At 44.3% G+C, this 14,455-nt stretch overlaps 1 protein-coding gene across 4 annotated transcripts in view; it reads left to right on the plus strand.

Moving 5' to 3' along the window:
* The window catches only part of LOC145353828 (tumor protein p53-inducible nuclear protein 2-like), a 35,107-nt gene that overhangs the window by 9,322 nt on the left and 11,330 nt on the right, over positions 1–14,455 (plus strand). For all 4 annotated transcript variants that reach the window (XM_080204671.1, XM_080204670.1, XM_080204673.1 and 1 more), the window contains exon 2: positions 10,463–10,756. In XM_080204671.1, coding sequence (XP_080060797.1) covers positions 10,639–10,756 — 118 coding nt within the window. In that variant the 5' untranslated portion in view covers positions 10,463–10,638. The remainder of the gene's footprint in view (positions 1–10,462; positions 10,757–14,455) is intronic.

A 14,455-nucleotide genomic window follows, 5' to 3' on the forward strand; every position in this document is an offset into this window, starting at 1 on the left:
CACAAAATAATGTTTGTGCTGAAAGGCAGGGAAAATGATTCATGACTTTTTTAGTTCATTTTGTTTTCCTGTTTACTCTTCTTTGTAAAAGAAAAGTTGAATGTCTTTTTAGGATGTAATTGCTGTTCCTATCAATGCCCAGCATTTTTCTACAACACAATCATCCCAGTTAAATCGTGTGTAAACAAGTTGTAAACGCAGCCCATGCTTTATTCAGGATGACTTCAAGTGTATTTCAGACAGCGACAGCTGAGTTGCAGAAGCCTGTGTCCTGATCAAACTTGTAGATGATTTGACGTGTGTGGAATTGGGGGTTGGCACTGCTGCCTCACAGTGCCAGGGACCTGGATTCGATTCCCAGCTTGGGTCACTGTCTGGGTGGAGTTTGCACATTCTCCCCGTGTCTGCGTGGGCTTCCTCCGGGTGGGCTCCGGTTTCCTCCCATTCTCTGAAAGATGTTCTGGTTAGGTGCATTGGCCATGTTAAATTGTCCCTCAGTGTACCCAAACAGGCATGTGAGTGTGGCAACTAGAGGATTTTCACAGTAACTTCATTGCAGTGTTAATGTCAGCCTACTTGTGATAAATGAATTAACTTTAACTGGAGAAACTCTGGCAGGTGGAGTACTTTACGCAGCTCCGGTAGCAAACCTGACCTTGCTCTTCCTGACCAGTCTCTTTGCCTCCTGTTTTTTTTTGTTGTTGTTGCCATAACAGAAATTCTCATCTGCAGGGTGGGGCACTCACTCTGCTGCCAAAATGAAGTAACAAGACAGAAACTGGATCTGGGACCAGAGTTTAGAACTTGGAGAATGTCAGTCTGCCCTCCTGGCCCCCTCTATGCTATTGAACAAAGAACAGTACAGCACAGGCACCCAGCTTGCGCTGACACATGACACTTTTCTAAACTAAAGACCTTTGCTTCAATGAGATCCGTATCCCTTTCTTCTCTCTAGGGCAGCACGGTGGCACAGTGGTTAACACTGTTGCCTCGCAGCACAAGGGACCCAGGTTCAGTTTCCGGCTTGGGTGGAATCTGCATGTTCTCCCTGTGTCTGCATGGGTTTCCTCCCGTAGTCCGAAAGACGTGCTGGTTAGATGCATTGACTGTGCTAAATTCTCCCTCGGTGTACCCAAACAGACGCCGGAGTGTGGCGACTAGGGGATTTTCACAATAACTTCTTTGCAGTGTTAATGTTAGCCTACTTGTGACTAATAAATACTTTACTTTTACTTTATTGAGACTGCTGCTTTAAAAAAAAGTATCACTCCCCTTCTTTCCCTACACTTTGTTTCTTTGTGATGATTCACTCCCCACAACCAATTTCTCTTTCGTAGCCATCCACACTTCCCTTTTTCATCTTTCATCAATCCCCATTTACTTAAAAACCAAATTCCATCGCGCTCTCTCTCTTTCTCTTTCTCTTTCTCTCTCCCCTTTTCGACTGCCTCTACCTGAGACAGACAGATAATGTACTGGACAATCCCTACTCACTTCGACCCCCACCAGAAGTACAGAGAGGAGCGAATCCTGGCAATTTAGCCTCAGGGTGGATGGAGGAGCGCAAGACAAGACTGTGTGTCAGAGAAGGGAGGCTTGGGTGCAGAGAATTGTTAGCAAATACACCTGATTCCTGGCATTGGAAACTCTGTCCACACAAAAAAAAAACAGCTTAGCAACGGGAACTTTGAGTTCGGAAGTTGAATGTGTTCTGAGATTTGTAAGATCACAATGCAAGATTTATGTTCCCCACACACTGATTCAACTTTGATTCTGTAAGGAATGCGGTGGAAAATTAGCCCGAATTTATTAATCTATCGCCTTTGATATCACAAGGGTAACAGACCCATAACTTGTTTAATATTTTGTACGTGATCAAATATGCCAAGTTCCTTGCGTCTTTTTCCATTTTGATTGTAAACAAAGATGCAGTTTGTTTTAGCCACAAAAAGGCCTGATTCATGAATCATATTTGCAGAGTGAATACTGTGGCACCAAACTATTTTTAATCCAGTAAGCAGATCACGTAACTAAGGTAATTGTTAATCCTGTGGGTCACACCACTCTGCAAGGGGTGGCTGCAAAAAGAAAAGATATGGCTTCAAGATTGATTGTGGAAAGGGTGGGGGGGGGGAAGGTGTGGATAGTGGAAATGAAACCAATGAAAAGGAAGAATGAGAGAGCTGTAATGCTCTACCCCTTAATTTTTTTTAAAAAAGTGGAAAGGAACAAGGTACTTCCGTCAGTTAGCGTGCTGTTTGTTGGCTGAGATTTCAGATGATGCTATTTTAGGAGCTGAACGTGAGCTTTTTTTGTTTAAAAAAAAAACTTTCCACTGGTTCCATGAGTCATTTTTTGGATTTTCTCTTTTATTTGAGCTCCAGATCAAGTTTACAACCTTCGCTACCGCCCATACAAAGAGGAAGGAAATGTAGACGCAGTGCCAGTCTCGGGTCACTGTCTGTGTGGAGTTTGCACTTTCTCCAAGGATGTGCGGGTTAGGTTGATGGGCAGTGCGAATTTGATCCTAGTATCAGGGGGATTAGCGGGGTAGCTATGTGGGGTTGCGGGGATAGGGGCCTGAATGGGATCGTGGTCGGTGCAGACTCGATGGGCTGAATGGCCTCCTTCTGTGCTGTGTGATAAGGTAACATCTAACTCTGGCTTTAAAAGCCTTGAAGGTGACACAGAATCCTATAGTTTCTGAAGTTCCAGGAAAGTGAACAGGAGCTAGTTCGTGAAGAATCAGGACTTGTGATGCTAGGAAAATGCTCTGAGCATCTTTGTTTTAAAGAGTGTTTTAGATTCTTTTCTGTAAACTATGTTGGCCTCCAGTTGCATTCATAGGCAACCTTGTGACTGAAATGGGTTTGTCAGAGTTGTAGTATTTGGGTCTAACTGAATTGTGCGCAGAGCTACAGAAATTTCATACTCTGTATGTGGTGGAATCCCTGTATTTTCTCGCTCCAAGTTAGCTTTGCGCTTAAGACAAGGTATTAAGTATAGTAAAACTTCATAAGGGTAAAGTTTTTACTTGCAGCACTAACTGTAAGAAGCTTTCCTTTTCGGCCAAGATCCTTGAGATCTCTTGATGCTCAACCAAACTTGGTTTAACGTTTTACCTGAAAGGTGGCACCTTTGACAGTGCAGCACTCCCTCGGCACTGCACTGGAGTGTCACCTTGATTTTGTGTTTAAACCCTGGGAGTGGGACTCAAATGGTGGCACAGTGGTCAGCGCCGCTGCCTCGATGTCAGGGACCTGGGTTCGATTCTCAGCTTGGGTCACTGTGCAGAGGCTGCATGTCCTCCCCATTGTCTGCGTGGGTTTCCTCCCACGGTCTGAAAGATGCGATGGCCACGCTAAATTCGCCCTCAGTGTACCGAACAGGTGCCGGAGTGTGGCAAGTAGGGGATGTTCACAGTAACTTCATTGCAGTGTTAATGTAAGCCTACATATGACGCTAATAAATAAGTATCTATTTAGAAAAAAAAAAGTCGTTTGTAAGGCGCACAGTTCCAAGTTTTGTTAGCACTACTTTTGGGTCATGTCTTTGAGTTTAACCTTTTAATGTTTGTCATGGTGACCATGACGCTGCTGCACAAAGTTTAGTATAAATTCAACCACTCCCATTCTCCAGGAAGAATTAGTTTTCTTAATCAGATTTAACAGCATGTGAAACTCTTTATGGTGAGACAAAGTGCCATTTATAATGGGATTTCTTTTCTGTTCCCTGCCTGTGCTGAAACAAAATTCCTTTGTACAAGATGCAGTAAATAGTGCCTCTGTCCTTATTTCCACCCCAGTGTGTAACATTCAGGCTTATCTGGAGTTCCTGAAGGCAGTAAAATGCTTTTTTAAAATAGTTTGTTGATTAGTGTCACAAGTAAGCTTACATTAACACCGCAATGAAGTTAGCGAAAATCCCCTAGTCGCCACAAGTGTGGATTGGCCATGTGGCAGGGAAGTTGAAGGGATCTTTTGGAGAGTCTTTGTCTGTTCGGGTACACCGAGGGAGAATTTGGCATGGCCAATTCACCTAACCAGCACGTCTTTCGGACTGTGGGAGGAAACCAACGCAAGCACGGGGAGAATGTGCAAACTCCACACAGACAGCGATCCAAGCCGGGAATCGAACCTGGGTCCCTGGCACTGTGAGGCAGCGGTACTAAATGATGTGTCACCGTGCCGCCCTAACTTAGATGGATACAATTAATGCTTGCATAAGTTCTTTATTTCAATGCCTATGGTCCAGTACTGTTGATCATAAACCACTAATGATCTTCCAGATATATCTTGAGGAAAAATAGACTGCAGAATATTTTAACTTCAATGTCTTGAGGCTGGATGTGGATTTGTACATTTGATTCCCAATGAGCTGTTTCCTAACTGCTCACATTTCTTGGCAGATGAATAGTAGAAGCTGTTGCTTCCTCCATTGGATAGAATGGGTTTTTCTCTGGCAGTGCCTTACGGCTAGTTTCAGAGATGTGGAGATGCCAGCATTGGACTGGGGTAAACACAATAAGAAGTCTCACAACATCAGGTTTAAAGTCCAACAGGTTTATTTGGTAGCAAAAGCCACTAGCTTTCGGAGCGCTGTCCCTTCGTCAGGTGAGATCTCCCACTCACCTGACGAAGGAGCAGCGCTCTGAAAGCTAGTGGCGTTTGCTACCAAATAAACCTGTTGGACTTAAACCTGATGTTATGGGATTTCTTACTAGTTTCAGAGAGACATCAGAGGCTATTTTCCATTAGAAGAGTGCGGTCAACTATTAACAAGTCTGCTAACCTGCATTTTGATTAAAACCTTCTTGTTCCAAGGCTACAAGCACGTGACTACATGGATCCAGCCTTCCTATATGCAGCCTTCCCATCCAAGATAGAAAAGATGTCAATAATCCTTATTGCAAACAAGATAAAAAATAACTTAATTTGCAGAGTTAAGGTGCTTCATCACCTTCTGCTGGTGAAGACATACCACATGATCTGGAAGGACTACGGGCGTCACAGTGGTTTGCACTGCTGCCTCACTGCGCCTGGGACCTAGGTTCGATTCCAGCCTTGGGTAACTGTCAGTGTGGAGTTTGCACGTTTTTCTGTGTCTGTGTGGGTTTCCTCCCACAGTCCAAAGATGTGGGTTGGCCGTGCTAAATTGCCTGAAGGAGCAGACCATGTTCCCTTCACTCTCCACCACTGAGTGATCTCCCGATGAGAATCATTTCCCATCTTTAGAAATGGTGTGATTTGTTAAAAGCTGACCCAGGTACACAATAACCATAATTATGCTTTAAATTAAAAGTTGATGCTTGCGAATAATAATTTGGTGGAATGGGACTTGAGTATTAGTAACAAAAGATGGCTTGAAATTATTGTTCAGTTTTGCTATTTGGGTGCTGTTTCAAATTGATGAGTGCAAGGTGAAAAACTTCGGCTGTATTTGTCTTTTTTTTTAAGTAATACTTGTACGCGATTGTGAAAGGTACAAGGGGCGGTCTTTCTCTTTCACACAACGTTCCGAGACCTTGCACCTGCACAGGAAATCTAGGCTAATGTCACCTGAACCCTTCTATCAAATTCCAGTTTGTGATTCACTACCATCCAACTAATGTATCTGGACACCTTTTCAAGATTGTAACCTGCATCTCCCTCATGGGAATCATTGTTCATTAACATTCTCCTTCCATTCTGCAGCGATACCCACTCCCAACTATAGTAATGTAAAAGCAACATGAGGTTAAATAATGCAATATTGCAGTTTTGGAATTGGGCAACATTATAGACCATAAGAACTGTTTGCGGTGCTTGTTTTGTATCTTAACTCCCTTCCCTTGGAAAGTAGACTGATGTAGTGGAAGAATTTGCAAGCTGATTTAACAGGCTGACGCACTGTAATGATATCGGAATTGCACTGTCGGAGCCAAAACACATCACTTATCCTATTTTTAGTTGAATTCATGTAGGTAATTGGAAATGAACTATAAAGAACAAAAAGGTTCAATTTAGCAACTGGAGGTCCTAGTGCTACAGAGCACGATCTGAGCCAAGTTCCAGTGTGGCTTAGCTGTCGCAGTCTTGTCTCTGGAGTCTCAAGGTTCTGGTTTCAAATCTCGCTCCAGGACATCAGCATAAAATTCCAGGTTGGCTTTCTAGTAAAAAATGGAATGCTGCACAGTTGGGTGAAATAGAATCATAAGAGTCCCTACAGTACAAAAAGGTGGCCATTTGGCCCATTGAGCCTGCACTGACAACTATCCTACCCAGGCCCTATGCCTGTAATCCCATGTATTTACCCTGCTAATCCCTCCCGACACTAAGGGTCAATTTACCATGGCCAATCAAACTAACATCATTGGACTGTGGGAGGAAACCCACGCGGACATGGGGAGAATGTGCAAATTCCAACCAGTCAGTGACCTAAGGCCAGAATTGACCCCAGGTCCCGGATGCTGTGAGGCAGCAACGCTAACCACTGTGCCATCGTGCTGCTCCAAACAGCACACCTCGCCTGAGTAATTTCTCAGCTGCCCGTGGGGAAATTGAACCCCAGTGTCCTGCATGACAGGCATGGATACTAACCACTATACTAACAAGGAAGTACTAAACCAAGGCCCCTCCTTCTGGGCATAAAAGATCCCATGGTACCATTTGGAAGAACGGGGGAATTCTCTGGCCAACATCTATCTCTCAATCAACATCACAAACAGATATTCTGCTCATGATCATGTTTCAGACTGTGGGAGCTTGCTGTGCACAACATTTCCCACATTACAACAATGGCTACACGTCAGAAGTGCTTCATTGGCCATAAAGCCATTGGCTGATTATTGTGAAAAGCCTTCTATTAATCCAAAATCCCTTTCTTTCTGAATTACTGCCGGATGTTTATTACCGGGACATGTGCACCCACCATGCTGATGGCTATTTGGACAGTTAATTAGTTAGCTGTGTTTGTGGTCGGACCATGATGGTAATAGGAGCAGCAGATGCTTTTTAATTCATTTTCTGGAGTTGGAAGTCACAGACAAGGCTGATATTTATTGCCTCGAGTTTGATACAAGGAGACTTTGGGGGGAACAGTGAAAACTCAATGCCATTGGCATGCATTGGTGCCAAAGTAGGAAAGGCAGATTTTGTTTCCAGTTTGGATTTTTATGACTTTTTTTTACGTTTAAATTTGTACCAGATTTTTTTAAAGCTAAACTTAAATTCTCACTGATATGGTGTGATGCGAACTCTTAGTCCAGGCCTTGGGATTACTCACCTAGTAACATAACCACTAATCCTACTAGTTGTTGCAATATTTATTGTAGGTGGCACAGTGGTTAGCACTGCTGTCTCACAGCTCCAGAGACCTGGGTTCGATTCCTGACTTGGGTTACTGTCTGTGTGGAGTCTGCACATTCCCCCCGTGTCTGCGTGGGTTTTCTCCCAGAGCCCAAAGATGTTAGGTTGATTGGACATGCTAAATTAACCCTTTGACCCAAGGGTTATAGGATGTGATGGGTTATAGGGATTAGCAGGGTAACTAAGCGGAGATAAGGCCTGGGTGGGACTGTTGCTGGTACAGATCCAATGGGCCGAATGGCCCCCTTCTGCACTGTAGGGTTTGATCTTTCTCTACGGTAGAAAGAGGTGCCTGGATATTGAGAGTGTGGTAGAAATATTCTATCTCTTAAACCCATTGAGAAGATATGACAAAAATGTGTCAAGAAATTGAATTGGCTGTAAGTGTATTTTCATCATTCATAGATTGTGAAGAACAGTCACACCTGAGAATATGAAGACACCATGATCACCTCATTGCAGAATATTTTAATGTTGGGCAGGTGATCTCCATTTATATCACTACAAACCGGCACCGTGGCATTAATTGTTTTAACCCAAAGCAAGGATACTTACAGCCCATCTGGAACTTATGCTCTCCCACTCCTAGTCCACTGCAGGGTAAACCAAAAATGAACAAGGTCCTTGTCTACGGTTCTACTTGGATTAATATGGCGCAGTGTTTAAAGTGGAAGCTGGGGCCGGGGAGGCAGTGGCATACTGGTATTGTTAGTATTCCAGAGATCCAGGGTAATGCTTTGGGGATCCAAGTTTGAACCCCATCTCGGCGGATGGTGAAAAATCTGAACCAAGTCTAATGATTATGAAATATTGTTGATCATTATTAAAAGCCCATCTGGAAATCTGCTGTCCTTACCTGGTCAGGCCTACATGTGACTCCAGACCCACAGCAACATGGTTGACTCTTAAATGGCGATTGGAGATGGGCAATAAATGCTGGCTCAGCCAGTGGCACCCAAACCCCATGAAAGAACAAAAAAAAATTAAACGCAGCTAAGCTTGCACTTCTAGCAGCTCTCTGAACGCACTCTCTTTCACCCGCCTCCCCCCCTCACTAACATCCCCCTTGTAATTGTTTTCTCTCGACAAAGCAATACATTTTTGCTTTGTACCAGAACACACTCTTGTTGGGAAACTCCTCAGGATAATAACTCAACGGAGAGGAATAGCATTGTATACTTGGAACTGAAATGTACCTCCCGGAAGCATGTAGTCACCACAAAATTGCTATACTAATGTATCTATGTTATTGTTAACTTTAATGATTAAACACTGGCTGTTGGCCTTCATGTCTGTTCTTGCTATTGGAACCTTGTGATCTATTACAACACAAAGTGGTATTTGAGTGTTGACAGCAAAGGAAAAGCCCATTTGAGGACCAGAGTGTGCACTTCCAACCCACTGAATGATGAATTCTTTTCTTCAAATTCTTCAAATGCATCCTTTTTTTGTTTACAAAATTCTCCCTCTCCTGAAGGGTTGGATTTTTTTTCTTCAAAACTCTCCATGCCCCCCAGCTTAGAATCATAGAATCCCCACAGTGCTGAAGGAAGCCATTCGGTCCATTGAGTCTGCACCGACCATAATCCCACCCATTTATCTGCTAATCCCCTGACACTAAGGGGCAATTTAAGAACATAAAAACATAAGAACATAAGAAATAGGAGCAGGAGTAGGCCATCTAGCCCTTCGAGCCTGCCCCGCCATTCAATAAGATCATGGCTGATCTGAAGTGGATCAGTTCCACTTTCCCGCTTTCTCCCCATAACCCTTAATTCCCTTGCCTACCAAAAACCTATCTACCCGTGACTTAAATATATTTAGCAAGGGAGCTTCCATCACTTCAACAGGCAGAGAATTCCAGAGATTCACCACCCTTTGAGTGAAGAAGTTCCTCCTCAACTCTGTTCTAAACTGCTCCCCCCTTATCTTGAGGCTGTGCCCTCTAGTCCTGCTGTCCCTTCTCAGCGGGAAGAATCTCTCTACCTCTACCCTATCCATCCCCTTCATTATCTTATACGTCTCTATAAGATCCCCCCTCATCCTTCTAAACTCCAACGAGTACAGACCTAACCTGCACATCTTTGAATGGGGAGGAAACCAGGAACACGCGGAGGAAACCCACACAGACACGGGGAGAATGTGCAAACTCCACAAAGACAGTGACCCGAGGCTGGAATTGAACCCAGGTCCATTTTAATTTATCAGTTGCCAAAAACTGTTGGGAATGAAGAGAAAAGGATGTTTGACTGCCGGTCAGTATTCTTCCAATTGCTTAATAAAGACTCTGCTTGCTTCCTGATTAGTCATCAAGTTAATATAGCACAGAAAAAGGCCATTCAGCCCTTTGAGTAATGTGGGAAGTTGGCATGCTATGAGGATTGATATGTTCGGTATTCAGTAGCTGGAATGTTGTGCAGGAGGACATTCCAACCAGAATCTACTGATGACCATGTAACCATTGTTGGAAAAATCCATCTGGTTCACTAATATCCTTTAGGGAAGGAAATCTTACCCAGTCTGGCCTACATGTGACTCCAGAGCCACAGCAATGTGGTTGACTCTCAGCTGCTCCCGGGCAACTGGGGATGGGCAATCCTGATCACGTTCCCCAGAAGTGTGCATGTGTGATGGTTTAATTTTGTTAACTGAGGTTTTCATTGACCATATTTGAGGGCAGCACGGTGGTTAGCACTGCCGCCTCACAGCTCCAGGGACCTGGGTTCAATTCCCGGGTTTGGGTCACTGTCTGTGTGGAGTTTGCGCATTCTCCCCGTGCCTGCGTGGGTTTCCTCCCAACACTCCAAAGATGTGCGGGCCAGGTGGATTGGCCATGCTAAGTTGCCCCTTACTGTCCCAGGATGCCTAGGTTAGAGGGATTAGCGGGGTAAACATGCGGGGTTGTCAAGATAGGGCCTGGGTGGGATTGTTGTTGGCACAGGCTGGATGGGGCTGAATGGCCTCCTTCTGCACTGTAGAGATTCTATACTTAACCCTACAATTTCCAACTTTGCATTGAGCTGATTGAAGAAAGGATAGCAGCGTGTGATGAGTCATCATTCTTGGACGGTTGAGGACTGGGAGGTGTTGTAACTTCTATTTCTGTTTTGTTCTAGGCCGCCTCTGCATGAAAACCTTTATGACAGCACTTTGCATTCTCGTCCCCATTCAACAGAACGTCGCCTGAGGGATCTTTGTGCACTGTTCACTCACCAGCCTCTTGCCACCCCCTAAGAAACTGGTTGTCTGCCTGTGCATCTAAATTGCAGGCCCACACCACAGCCAGGCCACCATGTTCCACCGACTCACCAGCCTATTCTATGGGGAGACAGAGGAGGTCTGCACCCAGGGTCCTGATCCCAGTTTGACTGAGAAAGAGGACGATGGCTGGCTTATTGTTGATTTCCCAGGTAAGTTTGAAACTCCCTTAACTTCTTTCTCTTAAAGTCTGACCTATTGTTTTACGTTAACTGTACATCCTTGTTGGAAATCTCTTAGAACCGTTTCAGAATTAATTGATAACTAGTAGTGACCAATTAATACCTTTGTAAGTAGAATATTTAGCTTCTTTTCCTTACTGTTTCCAAATCAATACTTCCAATAGAAAAGCCCAACACCATGCTTAGCGCTAACTAAAATTTTCAATGAGTCCTCAAAAGGTCAACGCTACTAACTCTACTTTAGTCAGGCCCTTGGTAATGATGATGCAATTTTTTCAGAAGGGTGTGAGCAGGTTCGAATCCTGCCATGGCAGCTGGTGGAATTTGAATTCAATTTAAAAAAACACATCTGGAATTAAGAATCTACTGATCGGAAAAGCTCCATCTGGTTCACTAATGTTAGCACTGCTGTCTCATAGTCCCAGGGACCTGGGTTCGAATCTCGGCTTGGGTCACTGTTTGTACAGAGTCTGCACGTTCTCCTCATATCTGCATGAGTTTCCTCTGGGTGCTCCGGTTTCCTCCCACAGTCAGAAAGACTAGCTAGTTAGTGGCATTGAGTGGCCATGCTAAATTGCCCCTTAGTATCGGGGGACTAGCTAGGGTAAATGCATGGGGTAATGGGGATGGGACCTGGGTGGGATTTTGTGGTCAGTGGAGGCTCGGTGGGCCGAATGATCTCCTTCTGCACTGTAGGATTCTATGATTCTATAAGTCAGTCTGGGTTCAAGTCCCACCCCAGGACCTCATGGCCAAGGGAGGTATATTTCATATTGCAGCCAAACAGGTAGAGTATCAAATTGCAAATGATTCCAGCACATGGCAATAGCCAGGCGGTAAGAGTGGAAGAGATTCCTGATCAGCCACACTAATGGAAAGAGTGTTGGGATCTCTGGCATCACTGTCCGCAGCTTTGTATTACAACATATGCAAACGCATGCCATCACACTCGGAATGAACCGTAATGCACACACTTTGCTTAATAACTCCACTAACTGGCAAAGATAGGAATTGGGGTGCCCATTAAATTGGTCATGCAGGATGAGGTAAGTCCTAGTTTGCAAGTTTTGCATGCCAATCAAACAACTGACTATTCCTTTTATCAACTCTAACCCCGCTTGTTAGTCAAAGCAAAGGAACTTTATGGTTGCATCAGTCACAAAACAGCGAGAAGTCTCACAACACCAGGCTAAAATCCAACTCCTGATGAAGGAGCAGCTCTGAAAGCTCGTGATACCAAATAACCTGCTGGACTTAACTTGATGTTGAGACTCGTTAGAGTTTAGAAGAATGAGGGGAGATCTCATTGAGACGTATAAGATGATGAATGGGATGGATAGGATAGAGGTGGAGAGACTCTTCCCGCTCAAAAAAGACAGTAGGACTAGGGGGCACAGCCTCAAGATAAAGGGGGGGCGGTTTAGAACGGAGTTGAGGAGGAACTTCTTCACTCAAAGGGTGGTGAATCTCTGGAATTCTCTGCCCGTTGAAGTGGTGGAGGCTGCCTCGCTAAATATTTTTAAGAAGCGGGTTGATGGGTTCTTGATAAGAGAGGGGATTAAGGGTTATGGGGAGAGGGCGGGAAAGTGGAACTGAGCAGCGACAGATCAGCCATGATCTTATTGAATGGCGGGGCAGGCTCGAAGGGCTAGATGGCCTACCCCTGCTCCTATTTCTTATGTTCTTATGTTTTATGTTCTTCTTACTGTGCCCCACCCCCATCCAACACCAGTATCTCGACATCCATCATGAAAGAACGACCTTGAACCATAGCAGGTATAGGACTGGGTGAGTAGAACAAATCTGAACTAGATTCCAGTGTGGGCCATTTCTCTCTTTGCCCCTTTCAATTGCTACCTTTCTTCAAGACCCACGACCAATTTGTCTTCTCTTTGCTCTTCCAGATTGATATCTTTTCAAATGAAGCAGCATTGTCCCATTTTTAACACTAGTTTATCTCATCTCACGTTTGCAAACATTCTTGATGTATGTAGCAGTGAGCAGCAAGCCACATGTTAGGTTCTTGGTGGAAATGAGCTGACTGGGTTACACTGGGGGGAGGAAGCCCTTGACTGGGTTGGAAATTGGACCTGTGCTTTTTCTTGTGAACCCATTTCATCGGCCCAGGGAAAAGTCCTACAAAGTTTCTCTCAAATAAAAGTTGAACAAAAGCTTGCCTTGTATAACCAGGATCATATTCTATTCATCCTAAAATGCATAGAATCCCTGCAGTACAGAAGGAGGCCATTTGGCCCATTGAGTCTGTACTGACCACAATTCCATCCAGGCCCTATTCCCATGACTCTCATCTACCCTGCTAATCCGCCTGACTCAACCTAACCCGCACATCCTTTTCTGATCATCTTTAGTTTCACTGTCTTGAGAATTGAGCGCTTGTGTGTTTATCTTTATAAACTGCAATGCCAATCCTGTAGTCATCAACAAAGCAGGAGCTTTGGTAAGATTCAACCTAGAGGTCACATCATTTCAGTAAATGGTTTCCTCTAACACCGAACATTGTTTGCAAGCTGGGTGTAAAAACCCACCGTGCTTCATCCTTCTGCCATAGCTCTGGTCTTTTTGACAGCTGAGTATTGTCATACCCAACTCGTTGACACAACTTTTTTCAAAAATGAGGAACTTCATTTAGTAATAAAGATATTCCAATTCCAATAATGAGGATATTCCAATAATGAGGAATTCCAATTCAGTGGTTACCAGCCCCCTCAAATATTGCTCCTTCTGGATGTCACTCAGCACATCCTGAGAAATAACTCCCATCAGCAGCTACTTAGACCTCCCCTTCCATAGAGATCTTCAAGACAACCTCCCCATCCCCCAGCATGTCTCTATGAAACCCCCCCAGATGTGAGTCAAACTTCTCAAACTCCATAATGATGAAACCTGGAAGAGAGCTTGGGCAGAAAACGCCATCCCAAAGAAACACTCCGACCCAACATCTCAATAACCAGGCTTCAATCTCCATCTGAGCATGTGGACAACCCCCTATAGAATACAGACTGGACATGGCTGATATACAAGAGGCTGTAACTGCAGAAACACTGATTTCCATGGAGCATGCAAAAAAAAAAATCTTGCCCCCCAACCCCTGCCCAGCTCGAGTTTGAGGGTAACATCCTGGAGTTACACTTGTCGACCAGCAGCGCCTTGAGTGGCTTCTGCTCCTGGAGACAATTAACATTGTGTAGAGTAAAGCTTGGTCCTTGTTGTATCAGCTTTACAAGCAGGCGATGGCCTAATGGTATTACCGCTAGATTATTAATCCAGAAACTCAGTTAATGTTCTGGGGACCTGTGTTTGAATCCTGCTGCGGCAGATGATGGAATTTGAATTCAATTTAGAAAGAAAATCTGGAATTAAGAATCTATTGACCGTGAAACCATTGTCGAGTTTCAGAAAAACCCATCTATTCACTAATGTCCTTTAGAGAAGGAAATCTGCTGTCCTTACCTGGTCTGGCCAAATGTGATTCCAGAGCCACAGCAATGTGGTTAACTCTCAACTGCCCTCCAAGGGCAATCAGGGATGGGCAGTAAATACTGACCCATGTCCCACAAATGAATTTAAAAAAAGGCGTCCCACCAACAACCAAATTTGTGGCACTACATCCTAATGACGACTGAAATACATCTCGCCCCCATTTTATTT

This window comes from Carcharhinus amblyrhynchos, chromosome 16 (assembly GCF_965287045.1).
Source record: "Carcharhinus amblyrhynchos chromosome 16, sCarAmb.v2.hapA, whole genome shotgun sequence".
NCBI lineage: Eukaryota > Metazoa > Chordata > Chondrichthyes > Carcharhiniformes > Carcharhinidae > Carcharhinus > Carcharhinus amblyrhynchos.